This window comes from Ilyonectria robusta (genome assembly GCF_021365365.1).
Source record: "Ilyonectria robusta strain PMI_751 chromosome Unknown BGZ61scaffold_6, whole genome shotgun sequence".
Classification (NCBI taxonomy): Eukaryota; Fungi; Ascomycota; class Sordariomycetes; order Hypocreales; family Nectriaceae; genus Ilyonectria; species Ilyonectria robusta.
The window spans coordinates 1,836,107-1,857,831 of record NW_025764440.1 but is presented as its reverse complement, the minus strand read 5'-3'; the positions used below and the strand labels follow the sequence as shown (position 1 = coordinate 1,857,831).

The following is a 21,725-nucleotide window of genomic DNA, read 5'->3' as shown; positions in this document are numbered from 1 at the left end:
AAACAAAGGGGTAGAGCGACTGTGATTGGTTGGGGGCACTGACCCAAGCTCAATGTGGGGCTTGGTTAAACTGGCAGCCTGGATGCAGGAGAGCACGTGACACAGCCTTAAGCTCGCCGAGGCGCGATCCGTTCTCGGCTTACCTAATATCCCAGTCGCGAATGGAAGCCGCGGAGGGAGGTCCGCCTTCCCAGCCTGCCTCGGCCCAAGATCGGTCACGCATTTCCCCGGCTCGGGCCCAGCTCCCGCCTCCGCAGATACCGTACTTACCCCGGAGCACATGCATTTTGTCTCTCCAACCGCCACCCGCGATCATCGCATCTCTCTTTTCCACGTCGCTGCGACTTGGTGATGCGGTGAATGTCCATCGGCGACAGTCAACATGGCAATTCGTGAAGATCTAGTCGCATCTGCGGTACGTCATCTCCCCTATCTGCACTCCCAGCCACCACGCGAATGACCTAGAGACTGACCAGTACCAGGCGCAATGTTAGTATCCCGAGATTCGACCCTGACCTTCGGCACACGACTAACCCTGAGCAGTCCTGCTAGACCCCAGCGTCGCTTCCTCCTCCGTCGAGAACCGCATCTCCTTCCTACGAACCAAGAACCTGACCCAGGAAGAGATTGACGCCGCAATGTCTCGAGCTGGTGGCAATGCGCCGCCTCCTCCCAGCGCTCCCTATGCCAGCGCGCCTCCCCAAGGGCCTCCTGTTCCCCAGCAGTACTACCAACCCTACCCTCCTCAGGCTGCATGGCAGCCGCCACCAGCCCCTCCTAGAAGGGACTGGAGGGACTGGTTCATCATGGCTACTGTAGTCAGCGGTGTCTCCTATGGTCTCTACTCCCTCGGCAAGGTATGTCCATGTCACGGTGCCTGTACTGGAATTTCTCTGCTAACCTGCCGCAATAGCGATACGTGTACCCACTCGTCGCGCCTCCGACACCCGAGAAGCTGGAGCAGGATAAGAAATCGATCGAGGAACAGTTCGACCGGGCATTTACCCTTGTGGAGCAGCTCGCCCAAGACACCGAGGATCTCAAGAAGGCCGAGCAGGAAAGGACGGAAAAGCTTGACAGTGCGATTTCGGAGCTGGAGACGGTCATGACTGATTTGAAGGCGGCCAACCGACGACGCGAGGACGACTCGCAACGCATCCGAGACGAGGTGCAATCCCTTAAGGACGCGATCCCCAAGGCTCTGGACAACCAGAAGCAGCTTACGGATGACCGGCTCAAGGAGATCAACAGCGAATTGACTAGCCTGAAGACTCTCGTCTCCCAGCGAATGGCTCCCAGCAGCACACCGGCCCCGATCAGTTCGCCGAGCTTCCTCCGGGGCACAAGCGGAAGCGTGACCCCGGCGCCGGCCACGTCAACCGTCGCGACCAGCGCTACCCCGGCCACCAACGGAGAGAAGTCCGCCGAGGCCGCCAGTTCCGCTCCTACCACTCCTGCCGTCACCACCCCTGTGCCCAAGACCACTGGCAGCCACTTCAACCGGGCTTCTACTGCGGGACTAGGATCCTCCACCGGCAAGGCGTCAATTCCGGCGTGGCAGATGGCCATGGCCAAGCAGAACGACACATCGTCCACGCAGGTCAAGGCTGACGAACCCGCAGCGGGCGGTAGCAGCAGCAGCTCATAAGAGTACATTTGTTAAGAGAAGTTGCTTGTATTATTTACCTATGTATCTAGATCCTCGGGGTTTTTGTATCCGGAATAATGGGGGTGAATTGTTATGGTGTTCATTTGTCGGACTTGGTGTTTAGCATGCAACCATTTATTTTTGTTGTCGGCTATATCCGTGCCACTACCTCTCATGCGAAACCATGGACTTTGATATGATGACCCATCGTAGTCTCTCGGTTCGCATTAAGGGCTGGAGAGTAAATATTACGTGTTCGGCTTAGGCATCATGATCAGTACGAGACAAACGCCTCACCTCGAACAAGTCGCGGTGATTGCACAGAGCCGAAACATTGACAATGCGAATTTGTTTAAATAGAGGACATTGCGTTGGATTAGTGCTTTTGTATGCATTTTCTAACATGCCGATCTCAGGCTATGGGCGCCTTTGCCTATGAAGTTTTCGTCATCGCAGCCACTTAGATCTTAGAACTAATTCCCAACTGTGACTGTCTGACAACCTTGTCGATAGACTTTGCCACATAATCAATATTCTTCTCGTTCAATCCAGAGATTGTAACTCGTCCATTGGTTACTAAGTAAATGTGGTACTTGTCCTGGAGTTCCTTGCATTCGGCCTGGGAGAGTGGCAAGAGGCTAATCATGGTGTAAGCGATTTTATCTCAAAATGACAGTTTTGGAATAAGATTTACCTAAAAAGACCGGTTCCCTTGGTGATAATACTCCAGTCACCTGGGGTCTTGTAGACATTGATGAGAAGATTGGAAAGCTTGGCTCTGTTCCCCTGCAGCCTCTCGTAAATGGCTTCGAGCTCTTCTCTCCTGGGGAAATATGTGAGCTAGAATAACCATAAAGCCAACACGGGGAGCTTACCAGACAGCTTCCCTTGAGGGATCGGAAAGTACTATGTCAACCAGACGCGCTCCATACGCCGGCGAGGAAGAGAACTCAGTGCGGATCAGGAAACGGAGCTGGTCGTGGACCGCGGCGGTGATATCTGCCATGGGACAGATGGCATGCACCGCGCCAACTCTCTCGCCGTATAGCCCAAAGTTCTTGGAGAATGACTGACACACAAGCATCTCGAATCCCTGTTCGGCAAAGTGTCGAACGCTGTAGATGTCCTCTTCAAGACCGTTGCCCAAGCCCTGGTACGCAATGTCGAACAAGGGGAACAGTTCGCGTTTCTTCATCTCTTGGGCCAGTATCCGCCATTGCTCCTTGGTGAAGTCTGCCGCCGTCGGGTTGTGGCAGCAACCTTGGAGAATAAACGTGGTGCCTTTCTCAGCAGTGCGCACAGCGTTCAGGACCGACTTCCAGTCAACGGTGCCGGTTTTGGGATCGTAGTGCCGGTATGTTCTGACCTCAAGACCGACCAAGTCAAGCATGGGCACGTAATTCCCCCAGGTGGGTGTTCCTACATAAACGGCCTTTGACATGCCAGGGACGGAGCGGCTCAGCAGCAAGAAGGCGATGTGCACTGCTCCCGTACCAGAAATGGTTTGGGCAGAGGCGACCTTTTCCATCAGCGTTGTGTCATAAGATATTTGGAGCGATGTCATACTCGGCCTGCCTGCAGAAGAGTTGAGTCTTTGCCGAAAACGACCTTCGCTGCATTCTTTAGAAAGCTAGTGTTGCCGGTGGTTACTTCATACTGAGGACCCAAAGAATTAGTCAACACGCCTCATAGACATCTGGGGACAAATACTGACGTCGTGATCAGGATTGGCAGCAGCCATGTCCTTTTTAGCCTATAAATGAATCAGCACGAGAACTAGACGAGTTGTAAGACTGCCCTATACTGACATCTTTCAACACCTTCATCTCATTGTAAACGCCCTGCTCGTTTCGGTAGATGCCGACACCGAGATCGACCTTAACTGGACTGGTGTCCCCATCCGCCTGTACCTTGAGGTGGTACATGACATCTGGGGCAGCTTTCGTTACGTTGTTGAAGAACATTGTGCTGAGGTGGCGAACAGTGCTCGGCTTTGTGATATTGATTCGCTGCATTCTGGGAAGATAGAAAAATACCGAGTTATTTATCATGTTTCGTACGCTTTAATTCATTATCCACGTTGCGTAAGACTCATCCGGGCTGCGAAAACGTCGGTTTCGGCACCCGATCAAAAGTCGGTCATCTTAGTCCTCGGGGGTCGACACCGAGCGGCCCGAGCTAGACCACTCCCAACTGCGGAGCGCATGAAAGTGTATCATCACAGCCAATCTTTGTGTAGATCTTCTTGATGAACGTCTGGAGATGACCCCCGAGGCATTCCCCGAGCGGGCCTCCTGCGATCAAGAAGGCAAGGCATTTAATAGAACTCTTGAGCCCGAGACTCGTCCCAATCACTCAGCACATTGAAGTGAGACCTGCATCAGAATTTACTCGATTGACAATCTCCCAACAGTCTAAAAGGTCCTTCTTCAAAGATGGTTACTCCTACTTACAGCAATAACCTCTTGAGGTGCATCACCTCAAGCCAGGTGTGCAAGTCATTCGGCATCAAGGTGTCGTCGAACGCACAGATTGTCCAAGTCGCACGCCATGCCGGATTCGACTCACTGTTCATCGACCTTGAACATGGCTGGTTAACGCTAGCCGAGGCAAGCAACCTTTGCAATGTTGGACATTTGGCAGGCATTACGCCGTTCGTACGTGTACCGCATCAATGCGGTAATGGATTCGTCCAGCGGGTACTTGATGGCGGTGCGATGGGTGTGGTATTTCCCCACATCCAAAATGCAGGTATGAATCAAAGTCATGACTAAATTCTTTCGGAGAAGTCGTGACTAATAGATAATTTGATTCACTAGATGAGGCCAGAGCGGCAGTAAACATCTGCAAATACCCTCCACAAGGATGTCGCTCGATGACTGGAACCATGCCGCTGTTCAACATGCGCTCCACCTCGATTGCGGAGGCTATTGAATTCGGCAACAAGTATGGCTCTACAGTGTTCACCATGGTCGAGAGCGGAGAAGCCGTCAAAAATGCGGATGAGATCGCGGCGATTGAGGGCGTGGATGTTCTGCTTGTCGGATCCAATGACTTGAGCATCGACATCGGAGTCCCCGGTGACTTCGAGAGCCAGGCCTACCGTTCCTCACTGGAGAAGGTGAGCGCGGCCTGCAAAAAGCACAACAAGATATTCGGCGTGGCGGGCGTTTACGACGACCCCAAAATCCACGACTGGTTCATCAACGTCTTGGGCGCGAGGTTTCTCCTCGTTCAGCAAGACCTGTCGTTGATTTCCGGAGGCGGACGCAGGGCTGCTGGAGCCGTACCTCAGGTGCACTTGTGAGATGACTATTGTTAGAGTATCACTCTCCATAGATAGTGAAGAGTGATAGAATGGGCAAGTTTGTCATGAATCTCCACTGCGCGAGTAGAGGCGGCTGATTGTTACGACGGGTGCGGGCCGAGCGACCGAGCTCTAGAGGTTTCCTTATCAGATGTACGGAATAATTACCCCAACCAAGTAATTCACCACTGCAATATCGTGCCTTTTTGACCATGACAGACACCGGGGACACAAGTCTACCATCCCTAGTAAGAATATTAAGAACTTGATCCCTGGTATTTTCTACCCCAACTTACGTCATGTTATCGTTGGTGACGGCTTCTGACTCGGGGGTTTTACTACTTGGTCTGCAATTTCGGTGGCCGTCTCCGAACCCCACTCCTCACTCCTCGCTCCTCACCCCCGAGCCTCTGACTTCGGCGTCACGTCTTCTCTCCTAAAAGCCAACCTGATATTGAGAATTGGCTCTCCACAGACCCAACTGCAGCACGAGAGATCTCCGGGATTACTATTCTCTGGCTGGGCGATATCACTTGACCATCCCGATTGGCCATCTGCAGTGGGTCATGTCCGACTCCTCGAAGCGGGCCAGGAACCCGCTTGGTAGAACTGCCTCGGGACGGGACTCCGTCCAGAAGGCAGCCGGTGTAATTGCGTTAGTCCTGACCCCGCTTCTTGTGCAGATTTTGTACCTTATCCCTGGTCTTGATGCTATTGGGCATGTTGTGCTGGTCATCAAGAACCACCAACTTCTCGCGGTCCATGCCTCACTGCTCATCTGCCCGAGGTTGCGTCAAAATAATGTACTGATATCCCCTTAGTTGCCAAACCTGTCGCCTGAAGAAGGTCAAATGCTCAGGGACGGTTCCCTGTCAATATTGTTCTAAGCGAGGCTTATCCTGTGTTCTCCCTCCCCATGGTGTAAGACGGGTTTACTCTGTGACGTACCTTCTTCCCAAGTACCCCTACAATGTATGATCCGTGTTAACGACTAAAAAATCTAGGAGAATTGAGGAACTCCGAAGTCGTTTAGCCAGATACGAGGACCATGGCGAAGCCAGCAATCCCAATGAGAATGGTATGGTAGAAACCCAGCACTTTTTCTTACTTCCTCTCATATCAAGCTGCTCATACCAAGACAGAAGAGGCAAATCCAAGTCTACCGCAAACATCTCCAGCCTTGACGGCTCCTTCGTCGCCACACGATTCCGCGACAAACTCCCATCCCAGGGCTCCAGACATTGTTGTGCCGCCATTCACCCACCCCGGCAGCAATGGACCTCAAACTCCAAATCGAACGGGAGTTGCCCAAACTGGAGGCGACGATACCAGAAATAGCGTTTATGGAAATTCGAATCACTCTAGCACACGTTCCATCTCGGCAGGGGCAGAGGGTTTTGGTGCTCACACCCCGCAAGGGATCCCCGCAGAGTCTTCTTTGAGCTCCAGTAATGCGTTTGGGAGCAAGGTCCAAGATTTGTTAATCAGATCTAGCACAACTCGGTCTGGCGGAACCCAGATCACCACTTCTAGCCCTGGAAACAACACTGTCGGCACATCATCTCTCAGAGTAACCGTGCCGACCGGAAGGTTTCCAGAACTACCACTCGAAGAAGAAGCATATCAACTTTTAGAGGTCGTCAGCTTTTACATCGGTCAATCACAAACCCACTTTGACCAACGGGAGCTGTCAGATCGGGTTGGTCTTCTCTATGCTAACATGAATGACCCAATTCAAGCGCACGACCTCTGGTATATGGAAATGATCCTCATTTTAGCAATTGGGAAGCTATTCACTGCCAATTGTGAGAATGATGGGAGCAAATTTCCCGGATCCCGACTCTTTGAGTTTGCACATCAGAATTTCCCTCCCATCAGTGTGCATTATGCCCACGGTAGGCTGGGGGTTGAGGTTCATGCCTTGATGGCAATGTATCTCCAGATGGTGGATCGTAAAGAAGAGGCCTACCTATACGTGAGTACTAACCATGAAATAAAGTGTCGCTCAATCCATTAACCTTCGACCACTAGATTAGCGCTGCTCTACGATTGGCAGTTCTCCATGGCTATCATCAGAAGGCTACAGGGATGAAGATGCTGCGGTCCGAAAGGGTACAACTAAACAGACTATGGTGGACTATCTACATGCAAGAAAGGTGAGTTCAAAACGAGACTCTCAACTTATGGCAACGTTGCTTACATATCGGATACTAGACGTCTAGCTGCAGCAACTGGAAAGCCATCGGGCATTAATGACGATATGATTGATCTGCCTCTGCCGTCGGACTCAGGTGGTTTCCCCCCAAGTGCTTCTCTCAGGGCCAATGTGAAAATAGCCCGAGTCACAGGTCAAGTGATTGCAGGTAAGTGTGCAGCGTAAATTGCGAGGATTTACCTTTACAATGCTAACTATTACCTCAGTTTTATACGGACCCCCGCATCGAACCGAGGATGATTTCGTGCATAATGTTCAACAAATAATAAGGAATTTATTTGAAATATCCACAGAGATCCCATCTGAGCAACTTTTTAGTTGCATTGGAAACAACTCAGACCTGGCACTTAGGACTACGGCCTCACTACACCTCATGATATACCAGGTATACAGATGAATTAATCCTAATGAACTCGATTAGGGAAATGCTAATGACCTATTATTTCTTACAAGGCGACGCTCTTGACGATTAGACCTCTTATGCTCCACGTAGCTCAACTCATACTGAGTGGTACTCAACCCAACCGCGAGGAACTTCACGCCGGTACTCTTGGGAAGCTATTCAGAACTTGCTCAGAAGCAGCGAGGCGATTATTAAAAGCAATAATTGCGCTTAAGAACAGAAATCTTGTTGGTTAGTTTCCCCCTCTATCAGCTTTAGAACCCCATCCGCTGACTTGAAGTTCTTGTAGCCATCTTTGGATTCTTCGATTGCGATGCGACCTTTTCCGCAGCCTTTATCATGCTACTCACGATGATATTCGACTCGGCCTGTGAACCCGACCAAAGAATTAACCCGACACCAGGATTGCGGGAAGCGATGGAAATTTTGCAGCATCTGGCTGGTCGAGGCAACACATTTGCCATGCAGCGATTTCAAGAAGTGCAGAGTGTTTGGGATCACGTCTCAACCATTCTCGAAGTACCACAAGCATCAATCAACCACCCACTTGCTCAAGACAGCTCGGTACCCAACAACCGTGGACAATTTTACGATAAAGAGACCGCCGTAATAAACCTAGCAGGGAGCCATGAGCACTTAAATCCGAGCACTACCGGCGACCAGCTACGAGAGGATCACGAGGTGGGCACAGCCCACGTTGAAGCTGGCGTCTCTGTGGTGGAGCATCAGTCTGTTCCCTGGGACACGGATATGTGGAACAGTATTTCCGACATTTGGCTTCCTCCTGTCGATGCTAATGCGGCTGAAAGCGCACATGTGGGAAATCTACTTGTGGACCCGCCTATTGAGGACTACTACAACCATTACCAGTCACTGCTCAATGATCCGGATTGGGCATTAACAGGCCAAGATGTGGGAGACTTTGCTGAGCTTCGAAAACATGTGCTGCGTCTGAACTCTTAGAAAATAGTACTTAGTGTAGCTTGCCATGAAGAAACTAGTAGAAAAGATAAGGACCCTAGTCTGAAAAGAGTTACTGGAAGGCCTTTTGAGGACAGTGATACGTTCAGACTGTGACCGTAACAACGAAGAATAGCGACGCGGTATAATCTCGTAAATGTGATCAATATTCTGTGAGCTTCTCCATTTGCAGCTATACATTTAGTAATCCAGCAGTCTAAGAACTCGCAAAAGTTAAGAAGACCGAGTTGATGAGCAGTGATTGAAAAAATAGACGGTATTGGTAATCTAAATGCACTGAATAGAAATACATCGGAGACCGAATTTTGCGAAATGAACAGAGCTATAAATCTTCAAGACAACTTCCAGATACTTCAAACCATTGACATGGCTAGAGTGGGCTTGACTCAATCCTCAGCGTCGCAACTTGCTAATGGTATCCTTCCAAAAGCTCCCATTCCAACGCGAATCTTGAGTGCTCTCCGCCTCCTCGAATTCCCTCCTTCCGGAAACCAAATCCACCGCTTCGGGCGCAATCTTGGTTGTTCCCTTGTAAATCTTCCACCAGGTGATATTTCCAACGAAGAGAAAGCTTCCGAGATACTTGAGAACGAAGACGTCCGGCTTGAAGTGAGGGATAAACGCATCGTAGCCTGCAAGAATATCTGTTAGTACTTTATTTTGGGACTTGAAGGGGCACCAGATATATACCGTTGAAAATGATCACCAGCACGGACATGAATAAGGCGTAATAAGAGCCCCATGGCTGGAACTTGCCGACATAGGGAAGGTCGTTAAGTGAAATGTTCTGAGCCTTGAGTGCATTTCGGAAACAAATGTGAGACACCAGGAGCGCAACCCAGTTAAGCACAGCGAAGACGGTGACCAAGCTAACAAGGTAACCAAAGACCGTTGAGGACGACTTCACGGCATTCATGTAAGCCAGGAGAATGAAGATTGCCGCAGCGCCGACAGCGTAAATGGGGTTACCATTCTTGCGCGCTTTGGCGAAGATAGCAGGCGCTTGTCCGTCTTTGGCGAGTCCGTAGAGTGATCTAGAAGCACAGTAGATATCTGCGTTGTCAATATTTAAATCTTTTTGACTGGAATTGAAGTTGTTGCATACCTGAGCTTGCTGCGCTGAGTGTGAAGATGAGCAGAGACCCGTTGATGATGTCAGGGAAGACGCCAATGCCAGCCAAACTAACGGCAACAACAAAAGGCGATGCAGCTATTTTTAAGTTAGACGACGATGTTTAAATGTAAGAAAGAGTAGAACATGAAACCTACCTCCGCTTGTCGCCTGCTTCGTCGCTCCGATCAGTTTCTCGCTGTTGTATGGCACAGCCATCCCCAAGACGAGAACGCCAAGAATGTAAAAGACTCCAATCCGCCAGAAGGTCTGCTTAATTGCCCGAGGGATGTTCTTTCGTGGGTTCGGGGTTTCACCGAATGTCATACCCACAACCTCAGTACCGGTGAAAGCGAAACATGCCTGGCAAATACAGGCCCAGAACCCAAGAAAGCGACCTGTTGCGCCCTCCGCCAAGTACTCGGCAAAGGCGCCTGGCTCATTCCAATATTTGAATCCGGATCGTTCGTGGTTGGGGCCGCCGCCCATGGCGCAGACGAAGGTGGAGAGAATCAAGGTTGTCATGATCAGGACTTTTGCGAAGCCAAGCCAAAACTCGGTTTCGCCGAAACTGTTGACATGCATCACCTGTGTAAAGGTTAGATGATTGGTGTTGGAGAAAGCAATGGAGAGGAACATACGTTGACGACAACAATTGCAATTCCAAAAATGGTGATCCAGATCGCAACATTGAGGTCAGGTCTCCAATATTGGATGATCAGCCCAGCGGCCGTCAGGTTAGCTGGAGTAGCGATGATGTACTTGAAATAATAGTTCCAACCGGTCGCAAACCTACCGTCTGTATTAGAATCTTGTTATATCGAAGAGTAAAGAGTGTGTACTTACCCGAAGGCTGGATCGACCATCCGGCTTGCGTATCCGCCAAATCCTTTGTTCATGGGAAGGAAAGCAGCCATTTCTCCCAAGGCAGTCATGACGAAAAACACCGTTGCACCGATCATTAGGTACGCAATCAAGATACTCCCAGGTCCACCCCTGGAAAGGGCAGTACCCGAGCCGATGATTAAGCCTGTGCCAATTGCGCAAGCAATCGAGAACATGAACACTTGGTGAGGCTTGAATTCACGGCGGAGTTCATTTGATTGCTCAGACTCGCCCACATGGTTGGATTCGACGGCAGCGAGGTCATGGACCTGCTCCTTCTCGTCGTCAATCAGGGCCATGATGCGAAGGGATTGCCGTGTAACAATTTGTTCAAACAATGAATTGAATGGTGTGTGGAGTACTCAGAGTCGAAGGGAGGATGCCTTGAGAAATCCAAGGAACAGACTGGTATATTTCAACTTCCTTGTTAAGGCGCTTGGATCATGGAGCGTACAGCGTCAGTCTCGGCCATGACAGCCGAAGCCAGAGAAGCGTGATAAGGGGTGGATCCAAGAAACCCGAAATCTGGGGCCCCGCAGTTATTTTGTGCTATTATCGAACCTAATGGCAGACGCGCTATCCTGTTTATCTTCAGCGTGGCGTCATTTGACTTTTGAATCCTCGGTTGTTGATACCGAGCCACGTATCCCTTAGCCAAAACGTGACTAAAATTAGGGGTCTAGAACACCACAGCCCAGTCTTCCGTCGTACTAGCAGATATCAAGCTGAAGTTCACGGGTCAGCGGAGGATAACACGCCACTCTGATGATACCGGGAAGGGAGAGGGAGATAATATGGCTCTATCTCAAACTAAGCGTAGAATTGAGCACGAGAGATTACGATCTGACGATGTTAGAAATTAGAAACGGTGGTATCTCGACTTGATATCTCATGGACCGGATCTTGGAGTATGAAGCAGCACAAGATATACCGATTGTCACGTTTTTATCGAACATGTCTATTATTGAAGACTGCTTTCTACGGCAGATCCAATCTAGCGAGCTCCCCGCACAAATTACAGCACAAGCTACTACAACATTGCCGTCGGAAAGAGAAGGTCCACCGCTGCCCTTGCCATTCCCCTGTGTGGCGATCGAGTCAGTGTTGGTTCCAAAGTGTGGGGCACTTGGGGGAGAAATAATCAACTCACCAGGATGCCTGATAGCCAGCCCCTCCAGCTCCATAATTGTGTATGACAGTCGTGCCATTCTTTCTCTCCTTCTCAATCCGGGCACCGCCTTTCCTCGAAGCTAGCGCGGAGGATTAGGTTCAATCAACAGTGTGTCAAAGGAAGCACTTACCCCGGAGCCCAACTCCTTGCTTCAGAATCCGTAGATCCTCGGGCTTCCCCAACTCAGGAACTAAGGCACAACAGCGCTTCTTAATACCTTCTCCGATTTCTGGATCAAAATTTTCACTCCAATCACCATTGAAACGGCATCCGCCAAGAATTACGCCACCATCTCTTCCTCTTGGGAAGACGTGAGTGCTGTTACTTCCGAGTCGCTCACCGGACCGAAAGGACATCTTCGAAATTCCTCCACGCGGGGCTTCCACGAGATAAATTTGTCCCTGAATAGGCATAGCAGAGTTAGCAATATTCTCCTTGACCCAAGGTATCGAATTGAAAGGTTGGCCACCTTTGCAGGATAAACGTTTGTATCTTTCACTCCTCCTAACGAGAATGCCCCAAGACCTGTGCAATTGAATATGGCGGAAACGTTCGGAAACCGTTTAGGAATATCCGCAATATCGTCAATAATCGCTCTATGAATTTCGACACCAACCATTGTCAACTTTGCTTGAAGCCTAGCCTCTGTCAGCATTCTGAGACCCCAAACCGCCAAGGGGCAGTGTTTCGTACCAGGGCAAATATTTCTGGACATAGATGACAAATGTAGATATCTCAAATCCAAATCTGGCTCCTTCGGGGAGCTGTCCATGTTCGAGATGTCTGATTCCACCTACAAGACCGTCGTACCAAACCTTACCCGTATGCTCGCTCAGAATGTTGACCTTGCTAATGTCGGGGCGGAATCACCGGGTATCTCCCTTGCGAGAATGGTAATCTTCGCAAGAGGTCGGCGTTGTTTCAGTTCCAGAGCGGTGGTCAAGCCGACGACGCCGGCGCCAATAATTACGTAGCTTTGGCTAATGGCTGACATGGCTGTGATCCGAGTAAGTTGCATGCAGTTGAAAGTGTGTCTCGAAGAGAATCAAGGAGTGAATTGATTGCGTTGCTGATACATTTATTACGGATTAATTGGACTTCGGAGGAGTTGGCAATGCATACGATGATTCCGAATGTCCATCGGCTTGACGTGTCGCGTGAGGCCTCGGAGGTCGACTCCGAGGGTGGATTCGCAGCAAGCTGGGTGCATGGTGGACACTCCCTAGCTTCGGGATTCACCTAACTTATCTGTCGGATATAAACTACCAAATTTTCATCGCCATAAGGCTTTTGTCTAAATCTGAAATAATTCACACTAATTATAGTCCTGCTACACGGAGAGTGCTAATGGCCTCCTCAAGCTGGCCTAGAACAACCTTGTACACTTCATTACGAACCATTTGATCTCGTAGTGAATATTTCCCCAGCCCAAAATCGCAGTTGATAAGCTGTGTTGTGATGGTCTGGTACTCACGTCCGAGAAACCTCAAGTCTCTCACTCGATTTCTAACCTCCTTATGGGAGCTTATATCAATAGGCTCCCATAAACCAATCTGTAGTAAAACAACCCCAAGCCCCCAGAGCGTAATGTTGTGAATGCCATGGTCTGTCATTCCTTCGCTTAATTCACGTCTCGTGGAACGTGGACAGGAAGCATTCGGGCAAAGCGTCGAGGTGAGGTGCAATGTCTGCAATGAGTTGCTTAGATCCTCTTCTCCCGTCTCAAAATAAGACACGTCATACGGTGTCCAATCCTCCGGCCACCAAAGAGTAGAATAGAGCTGGAGAGCAGACTTGACCAAAGTGGCAGCCAGCCGAAGGCGCTGCACATCGGATAGCGCTTCGTCTAGTGGCAGCTGGAAAATCCTACTCAGCTCCACCGGCCTTCCGACTATGGCGTTCTCTCGTCTGCTGCTTATGTGCCCAGGTAAGAATTGATGTGAAAATTCATCACTGTCTAGACGTAAGACGCTACCAGAGCGCAAGTGCGCGCAAATGTCTTGCTTCTCTGGGGTACCGCTCGGTACCAAACGGATGGAGTCCGATAGTTCAGATTGGCTTGTCTCTGGCGTTGAAACGCTCGCGTAGGTAGAAGTGCCATCTTGTGAACTTTGGGCAGTATCCGCGAATCGTACCTTTCTCCTCTTCACCTGTCGCTGGGGCTCTTCCATCGACAATGAATCAGGGGTCTGGAGTCCCAACTGGCTAGAGCGAATACAGTACTGTCTCAAGTGTCTATCATCTGGGTTAGTGAATCAGTAAACAAGGGTTAAAGTTCCATTTTTAAGAGAGACATTCTCGTTACTCTCAGCCCTTTCCTGGGATTTACTTCCTAGAGAAAAAGAACAACTTACAGTTCACCCGTGTCATTTTGAACTTCATTGTGAACGAGAATGTCGAGGCAAGCATGTTGATCCCACCTGTTTTCCCAAGGCAAAACTAGTTTTGCTGTGTGTCCGAAGTGTTCAGGATTAGAACATGACCATTTTCTTGTCAAGACTTGGTACAAGGACGCCGAAGCGTCTCTGGTCTGTTTGTAATGGGTAGGCAGACATGCAGACTTCGTAGGCACTAATCGCTGGAGTTGTTCTTCATCAGCTATATTTCGAAGGTCCCGTAGGGTTTCAACTAGTCCCTTGAGACTCTCAAGATCCTTCTCCTTTCCTTTTAGATTGGTGGCAACGTCAATTCGATTTTGAGTCCGGTGGGCAACTGAGCCGCCCTAGTCTTGGTAAATTCCCACTCATACGATCCATAGCTCGGTATAACTCACTTCTTTTCCGTGATCATCAGTAACATCAAATCGACTGAAGAATTCCTCGAAACCTTTTAATTTCTGGCAGGCATCTTCCAATGTGGCTATAAAGAGTTCTCGAGAGTATCCAAGGTAGGCATCAAGTCGACTTTCTAAATCTGACGACGATAGAGAGGAAAGGGTGAAGTCTTGTGAAAAGGTATCTGCACTTTCAGCTTCCTTCGATGCTTTTATTATGACTTTGTCGCATTCAAAGCGTAGTTTGAATGCTTGTACTCCGTACTTCGTCCTTAAGTCTCTGACTTCGTTGACATAGTGACTGGCGGCCTTCGCCTTAGGCATAAGGGATTTGCCCAATTTTATAGCTTCCCAGCAAAGAGGGATAATGGCAAGAGCTTCAGCCATATGCGCGAGGGTAGATGTAGAAGGGGAAAAATTTGCGTTGCTGTAGAATTTACTCGCATCTATTTCCCCGCGCCTCATCATTCTATCCATTGGTCGAATTTTGGGGCGTTGTGCATAAACACATGTTAGGCAACCAGTATTGGCATAATCCGTGGCAGTTTTTGATTGGCGTAAGTTGGGTGGTCGTCGAGGCATATGATACAATCAGGCTACGAGGGGCAATTCCTGACTTTTAATTTCACATCCTTCACCATTTGCTTTGGGATCGCTCATACTTTACGATGAAACGCCGCGCAGAGGGAGATAAGTTTGAAGATCGAGTTGAAGAATGGCAGCGAAATTTGCCTGCAGCGCCTTTGCCAGACGACCTCGGCATCGCTGCTCGGGTTTACCTGGCCTGCTCCAAGCTCTACAAGAGTATCCTCCAACGACTTGTCTCACGAGCCGACATTGGGAAGCCTTTATATCGTAACATCGAGCGAAGTTTCAGTACTTTGGTACTTTGGGCTAAGACGCACGAGGCTCCTAACGGAACCCTTGATCGAGCCCTCCTGCAATCGTCAGATCTGCGGGCATTGACACTCGGATTTCTGGTTGACATAAGCCAGATACTCACACAACGTAAAGTAGTCTTGAAAGATATTGTGTCATTTAATTGCTAATCATGCTTAGGTCTGGTTGGGGCTAGTGGCCTACTACTGGATGACGGGATCACGCTCCTGTCCAAAACCACACATGACCTTGCTAGAGAAGGGTTGAGGCTGATTCTCACCGATGATCAAGACGAATACAATGCTGAGAACTCATACAATTCCCCGCCCGAAGACTCCCTGGAAAGGATCGCATCCAATTTGCGTTCCAATGTGGAGTGTCTTGTCGACCTTGGGCCATTGATTGAGGATCTTCAGGTTGAAGAGCCTGGCATCATAGATAATCGGCCGGAACCAGAGACATTCCATCTGTCTTGTCATGAGGCATTAAGTTACTGCGGAATGATCAGAGACCGCTTTCGCAAGCTTCCCTTGACTTTGGTTGAACGCCTGGGGGAAGCGAATGCGCAGCGAGCCGCCATGATCCAGGAACGCAGGGATGCTCCTCAAATGAAAGATGAACAAATCATCGAAGACATTGAAGAGTCTCTTTTCTCCGAGAGCGCGCCAAGATTTACTGCAACGACGAAATCTACATTGAACTCAGGTTCCGTTTTTGACTCTGCGTCTATCAACCAGACAGCTCCCAACGACACTGCCTCGAGAGCCACTTTTGCGTCATTCTCAACTACACTCTCAACAATAGACCGCGGCCTCCCGCGGATTCCACCCCTGCCCGAAGGGGCGAGTGAGGGAAAGCCATTCGATTGTCTCACTTGTTCCAACCAGCTCAATGGCATCACGAGCAGACCCGCTTGGAAGTAAGGCATTGCCCAACCTCTCCATTTATTGTTCGCTAATAGATGATGCTAGAGAACATATTTTCGAAGATCTTAGCCCCTATGTATGCACTATTGAAAACTGCGACCAAAGTTCTGTACTATTCAAATCGAGCTACATCTGGTCGATACACGAGGCTAGCCACCAGTTTCTCAGTGGAGACTGCCCATTCTGCACGACACGAATGACAGAAAGAAACTCAGACTATTATAGGCATGTCTCTCGCCATCTTCGAGAAATATCTCTCGCTGCACTTCCAAGGACATTGGCCACCTTAGACGAAGATACGGACTCCTCATCAACTTCCGCTATTGTGCCGACTGTGCAGACACAGTCTTCGTCGAAGAAAGCCAGTCCAGCCGCCATTGAGGAGTCGGCCCTGGGGCACCGCCTAGACGCTGAAGCCCCTACAAGATCTAACGTCTTGATGGATAAGGACTTCGTCAAACCGCCCAACCTTGAAGCCATTTCGACCCCAAGCATCGACGCCTTCATTCCTCGTCTATCGTCCGAAGATCAAACACCAGCCGCCTCAAGGTCAGCCATACCCGAAATGAGCGTCTTGGAGACATCTCAGTCACCTACTCCGGGTGTCAATAATGAATCCATGAAAGAAAGTAGCGACCGGAATAGCCAGCCTTTGCTATCGTCACGAACATCGAGGCGGGGTCAAACCCAAACGCGTTCGCTGAGCCTGGCTTGCCCCTTCTTTAAACGTGACCCCAAAGAGCATGGGGGCTGTGTATCGAAACGTTTAACGAGAATCAGAGACGTCAAGCAACATCTCTCCAGAATACACGCACCACGTTTTTACTGCCAGCGCTGCTTTTTTGTCTTTGACAAGGAGTACAGCCACCAAGAACATGTTACCAACGCTAACTGCACCCACGACCCATCTGCGCATTTGATGCGCGTATCATATGACCAGCTAAGGGAACTTAGCCGAAAGAGCAAGCCTAGCCTTTCCGAAACGGATCAGTGGTTTGCTATCTGGGACATATTATTCCCGGGTGAAGTAAAACCTGATTCCGTCTTTATTGACCCATCCTTGTCTGTGGAGATGAGCATCTTCAGAGAGTGTTACCAAGGCCTCGGTGTGGCAATGTTACGCTCAGAATTACTTTCTTCAGAAGCCTTTCTTTCATCAACGCCGGAAGCTGAAAGGGAATCCAGACTGAGCGAAATAATAAGTCGGGACATGCGCAATTTTTACGACAATTGGCGGACAATCGATGATAAAGTCACCCGGATGACCACAGTTGAAGCGCCGGAGGTTCAAGCATCAGAGGGTCATTTGGTGGACAATAGCTCTGTATCGAAGAGTCAGGAGCTGTTGAGTGAACCCCCAGGACATGGCTTCTCAGATGCTGAGAGGGACGCCGATTTCTGGACTCTTCTCGCGCAGAACCAGGATGGCACCCCACTACCGAACATGACAACCTTCACACCTTCAGTCACTGGCGATATTCAACCGGGATCCTCTATTCAGACCATTGGGGATGATGGAAACCATGAAGAGCGTGCCGGCTATGGCGGGGCACACTCTGTCGATACTCTTTTGGACTTCAGCCGGGGGCTGGGTGATAACTTTGAGCTGGACAAAAGCCTATTTGACGATCCATTTGGGGAGCTAGATAAGTAACTTGAGTCATTTCTGGAAAAATTATGGAGATGTAGAGCCGAACGAAGACGTTCGCTTTAGTGCTGATTATCTTGCATCGCCCACGGCCATAGCTAAACTGCTCGTGCGGCCCACCATGAATCAATTATTCGGACAGTGCCGTAGTTCTAGTGCAATTATGGGCTCGAGTAAACCGCCCAGATAGACAATTGCTTGAGATCACCGTAACTAAGAGATGCAATCCATCTGCCTGCACTGATCATCAATTCTTCAAGCATTCCCTCAAACTGAAACGACGAAGCTCGCACTTCTCTGAACTAGCATGCCTTCTGATTTATAATAACGCTGGTTTAGTTGTATTTCGGATGCGACATGCAAAGTAGGAGTCTCTAGTGATGGTCGAGACTGGCACAGCTCACTCACAAATCCTTCTACTACGGTCAACCACCCATTTCGCGCCATCCCTAGTCTACACCCAGTGCATCAGGCCATCCCCGACTTAACGGCAATCTTACTAAATAAGCAGTTGTCTTTGCGGGCAGTGTCATTACCCACAGACGGCAAGGCTGCTGCCCAAGGTCAACAAGGTCGGCGACAAAGGGATTGAATTGACAGCTTGAGGTGATTGACAAGTGTGCAACCACCATATCGTATGAGCTGCGGTATCTTCTGGGGCTAGGTGCAGTGCCACGTATCTACCCATATTGCTTGCATTGCCTTGATGTATGGAGGATATCGAGCAAAAGCAAAAGGGAAGTCACAACAGCTGCCACACTTCCAACCGAGATGACAGTGGTGGGCGGAGATGATACGGGCTCGCCCAGGGCGACCAGGATTCACTCGCCGTCATGTTCTCGAATGTCTACTGAGCGCAGATGGATGCGTGAACAGAGCTCGCTCAGGTATCTGACGAGAGCGTACTACTTTCAGGCGTCGATTAGGACTAAAGCCACCTGGATGTGTCTCTTCGTGTCCAGCAGAGCCGGGTCAGGCCATCCACAGGTTTATGGGCTTCCCAGTCCATTCGACGTCTGGACGGGAAATCGAGCGGCTTCTCCGCTCGCTGGACCCTAATTTTACGGTAGAACAAACTAAAATACCAAGATATCCAAGAAGTGTCGAGAACACCCCACAGTCACAAACCTCTGAGGTCGCAAGTGGCTGATAGGAAGGCGTTCACGTTACTCTGGGAGGCCGGGAACGGAAGGAGATCCAAGGAGGTCAGGATAACCCTCAGCAAGCCGCAGTGCGGAGCCGCCGTTAAAGTATATTTTACATAGTAAATTATACCCTACAATGATGATGAAGAAGAAAAATCTCTGTGAGTAGGCGCGAGGGAAAACGAGTTTTTATAATGAAGTTTGCGGCAGAATGGCGCTATTCCGCTTTCGTCATTTCACGTGACATGGGCGACCTGGACTTCTGAAAATTTACGTTGCGGCCCCTGCACGTGGGGCCAAAAACACTGGCCAACCTCCTCAGAAAAACTCTTCTCCGCTGTTTGACAGGGAAAGGCGTCAGTTGTCATCAGAGATGCAAGCGTCAAAGATTTCACCTTCCAAGCCACATTTACCTCCATAGCCACGCGCGTCAGCGATTCACTCAATCGAAGGGGAAATAATGTGTTGTGTTTTGGAAAATAATATGTGACAACTTCATGTGTAAAGACACAAAACAGCCTGCCTAGATCTCTTTGGGTCCAGCAGCCAAATGCCTGATGGGTCTTTTCCGCAATAAAATGGGTCGAAATAATCTCGGTTCGGCCACATCTTGCAAGACATTCAGCAGTCTCTCAATGCGATTGGTCCCTGTCATGTTCCGTTGCTCTCCCGGTCCCGTCTCATATTCCCTGGGTCATTGACACGCCGGCTGCGAACCTGGCCACTCGCTAGTGCATAATATTCCTCGTCCATTGTGTCCATTCTTCGAAACTTGAGATTTTCTGTGATGATAATAACATAATTGCCATGCAAACTCCTTCCTTGGGTCTTAATGGTACCTTGAAAATTAGATATCGGCTATTAGATGTTTTCTTTCGGCGTCCTTATATGTGCATGTGTGTATTGCCATTAGCCGCCGATAGGTCCAAGAACTCTCGCGTTAAACAACGCTTGGCTGGAAAACATAGACTGGACTTTTATTGCTTGCTGCTTGATTATTTTCTCAAACGAGGAAACCCACGGGAGCCACGTTAGACAGAAGTACTACGCCTAGAATCTACCCCTAAAGTTAGACGGCATCTCTCACAAAAGATCGGGAACTAATGAGGAAGTCTAATCCTAGTCTCTAAGAGTCCGAGAAAGGTATGATATTTTGGGCATTGTATTCCCGGATAAGCCACGGCATCCTTCGGCCTGTATAAATCTCGATATATGCGAAGACCTTTGCCAGTGTGTTGGATTTTCCTAAAGCAACGACCGTTCACCTTGCTTGAAGAACTACAAACTCGTGAGATTTTATCATTGTCAAACAAAGATGTAACCTCAACTCTTCATGGAATACTCGGTCGGGGGTTGGATAAACTACACGAAGAGTGGCTGCTAACTAACACTTCTTCTAACCATCCAACACTGCCCGATTCTGGAAATTTTCGACCAAGCCAATTTGAGACACCCGGGCAGCATATAGTAGTATATCATTAAGGAAATTTGAATAGCTCCGCGATGGGCGGCAACGTGTTTTAAGTTTGATCAGGGCTAGGATCAGCAACGCGACACATTCCTTAATCCCCAGCAAGGCTCTGTTCTGCTGAGGAGCGTGTTCATACTCCCCAAATCAGGCTAGTATGACCGATGAACCATCGCTCTAAAGCTTTAATTGTACCTACAGCCAAAGAAAAATGTCTCTCTTAACGAGGTCTCGTCAATAATTTCTCAAGAGCTTTAGTACTCCAGCCTACCATCGCGAAAAGCCTAGTGCGTCTCTGAACTAATTCACAACGCCCTTTTGGTAATACTTAAGATTCAATGTGGAATATTTAGGCTATAGAGGTGTTTAATCGAGACTGGCACCAGCCAAGAGTGACCGTACGAATTAATTGATCCTGTCTGCTTACTTAAAATCCTTGCAACTGACTTCCTATTTGTCGCCATACCAACTCCAAAGGTTCCAAACACACTGCAACATCACGCCTTTCGTGTCGAATCATTCTGAGTCCATCTACTAACTGTACAAAATCCTTCTCAATAAAAAAGAATGCCTCGTTGATAAGTCACAATGGACTTCAAAACTTTGACACTATCATTGACTCTGATAGGCGGCATTTTAACGTGATCCTCCCAAATATATCCATCTTTTATACGTCACCAAATTATCCAATAATAGTATACCATGAACGAAAACATCGGTATCTCTCTACCATTTCTCCATCTCATGCGCTGGCGAGTGGTCCAGACATGATAACTGATCCATCTTCAGGTCACTAACCTGAGTAGAGTGCAGCTGCTGCTTCAGTTCATAGTAGCGAATTTCATCATGTCCAGTGAGGATCATATTCGGGTCCAAGTATCGATGGGTTTGAAAATAATGTTGGCATTGTCTGGTTTCACCAAATTATGGTTAGTATGAAATCACATGTTTTTCAACAGTATTGTCGAAAGTTACTTACGGTCAGGGCAGCCCATTCTCTGGAGGGCTGCTAGCAGTTGTTTCATGTCATAAACGGTAACGGCCATCTGAATACATACTGTCAGCCAAGTTAAGAGGAAATTGGGGCGACGCTGGTATGAGAAATCTTATGTACCTTGAAACAATGGGTCTGAGGACTTGTATTATCAAGGTATATAGTATGGAA

The 21,725-nt window shown here is 49.1% G+C and overlaps 9 protein-coding genes across 9 annotated transcripts; 4 read left to right on the top strand and 5 right to left on the bottom strand.

The window, feature by feature from the left end:
• Nucleotides 1-216: 216 nt before the first annotated feature.
• On the top strand, nt 217-2,064 carry BGZ61DRAFT_416936 (peroxisomal membrane anchor protein conserved region-domain-containing protein). The gene is made up of 4 exons (XM_046243397.1): nt 217-415; nt 483-489; nt 544-857; nt 914-2,064. The coding sequence occupies exons 1-4, from the start codon at nt 383-385 to the stop codon at nt 1,646-1,648; spliced, it is 1,089 nt and encodes a 362-aa protein (XP_046107089.1). The 5' UTR covers nt 217-382; the 3' UTR covers nt 1,649-2,064.
• A 44-nt stretch (nt 2,065-2,108) lies between these two features.
• On the bottom strand, nt 2,109-3,612 carry BGZ61DRAFT_530688 (aspartate aminotransferase; the record flags this gene model as incomplete). Its single annotated transcript, XM_046253589.1, has 6 exons — nt 2,109-2,286; nt 2,343-2,471; nt 2,524-3,167; nt 3,215-3,304; nt 3,363-3,401; nt 3,457-3,612. 6 exons carry the CDS (start codon nt 3,610-3,612, stop codon nt 2,109-2,111), a joined length of 1,236 nt encoding a protein of 411 aa, XP_046107088.1.
• Nucleotides 3,613-4,083: 471 nt separating this feature from the next.
• On the top strand, nt 4,084-4,955 carry BGZ61DRAFT_492588 (Pyruvate/Phosphoenolpyruvate kinase-like domain-containing protein; the record flags this gene model as incomplete). The annotated part of the gene is made up of 2 exons (XM_046250565.1): nt 4,084-4,399; nt 4,468-4,955. The coding sequence occupies 2 exons, from the start codon at nt 4,084-4,086 to the stop codon at nt 4,953-4,955; spliced, it is 804 nt and encodes a 267-aa protein (XP_046107087.1).
• Nucleotides 4,956-5,358: 403 nt separating this feature from the next.
• On the top strand, nt 5,359-8,631 carry BGZ61DRAFT_586867 (uncharacterized protein). The gene is made up of 9 exons (XM_046256462.1): nt 5,359-5,610; nt 5,777-5,899; nt 5,960-6,033; nt 6,098-6,930; nt 6,987-7,111; nt 7,170-7,318; nt 7,377-7,555; nt 7,624-7,804; nt 7,863-8,631. Exons 1-9 carry the CDS (start codon nt 5,522-5,524, stop codon nt 8,534-8,536), a joined length of 2,427 nt encoding a protein of 808 aa, XP_046107086.1. The 5' UTR covers nt 5,359-5,521; the 3' UTR covers nt 8,537-8,631.
• Nucleotides 8,632-8,947: 316 nt separating this feature from the next.
• On the bottom strand, nt 8,948-11,022 carry BGZ61DRAFT_572642 (amino acid permease/ SLC12A domain-containing protein; the record flags this gene model as incomplete). Its single annotated transcript, XM_046256107.1, has 7 exons — nt 8,948-9,186; nt 9,245-9,607; nt 9,660-9,764; nt 9,824-10,253; nt 10,307-10,457; nt 10,512-10,828; nt 11,005-11,022. 7 exons carry the CDS (start codon nt 11,020-11,022, stop codon nt 8,948-8,950), a joined length of 1,623 nt encoding a protein of 540 aa, XP_046107085.1.
• Nucleotides 11,023-11,580: 558 nt separating this feature from the next.
• On the bottom strand, nt 11,581-12,578 carry BGZ61DRAFT_347861 (uncharacterized protein; the record flags this gene model as incomplete). Its single annotated transcript, XM_046240014.1, has 5 exons — nt 11,581-11,632; nt 11,701-11,800; nt 11,852-12,122; nt 12,191-12,359; nt 12,415-12,578. Coding segments are annotated over 5 exons (756 nt in total), but the record flags the coding sequence as incomplete, so codon positions are not given.
• Nucleotides 12,579-12,922: 344 nt separating this feature from the next.
• BGZ61DRAFT_448268 (uncharacterized protein) lies at nt 12,923-13,994 on the bottom strand. The gene has a single exon (XM_046245456.1). The coding sequence runs from the start codon at nt 13,890-13,892 to the stop codon at nt 13,041-13,043; it is 852 nt and encodes a 283-aa protein (XP_046107083.1). The 5' UTR covers nt 13,893-13,994; the 3' UTR covers nt 12,923-13,040.
• Nucleotides 13,995-14,048: 54 nt separating this feature from the next.
• Nucleotides 14,049-14,896, bottom strand: BGZ61DRAFT_448266 (uncharacterized protein). The gene is made up of 2 exons (XM_046245455.1): nt 14,495-14,896; nt 14,049-14,443 (listed from the first exon to the last, which is right to left on the bottom strand). Exons 1-2 carry the CDS (start codon nt 14,879-14,881, stop codon nt 14,072-14,074), a joined length of 759 nt encoding a protein of 252 aa, XP_046107082.1. The 5' UTR covers nt 14,882-14,896; the 3' UTR covers nt 14,049-14,071.
• Nucleotides 14,897-15,132: 236 nt separating this feature from the next.
• On the top strand, nt 15,133-18,390 carry BGZ61DRAFT_516337 (uncharacterized protein). Its single transcript, XM_046252287.1, has 3 exons — nt 15,133-15,502; nt 15,554-16,292; nt 16,345-18,390. The coding sequence occupies exons 1-3, from the start codon at nt 15,163-15,165 to the stop codon at nt 17,951-17,953; spliced, it is 2,688 nt and encodes an 895-aa protein (XP_046107081.1). The 5' UTR covers nt 15,133-15,162; the 3' UTR covers nt 17,954-18,390.
• The last annotated feature ends 3,335 nt before the right edge of the window (nt 18,391-21,725 follow it).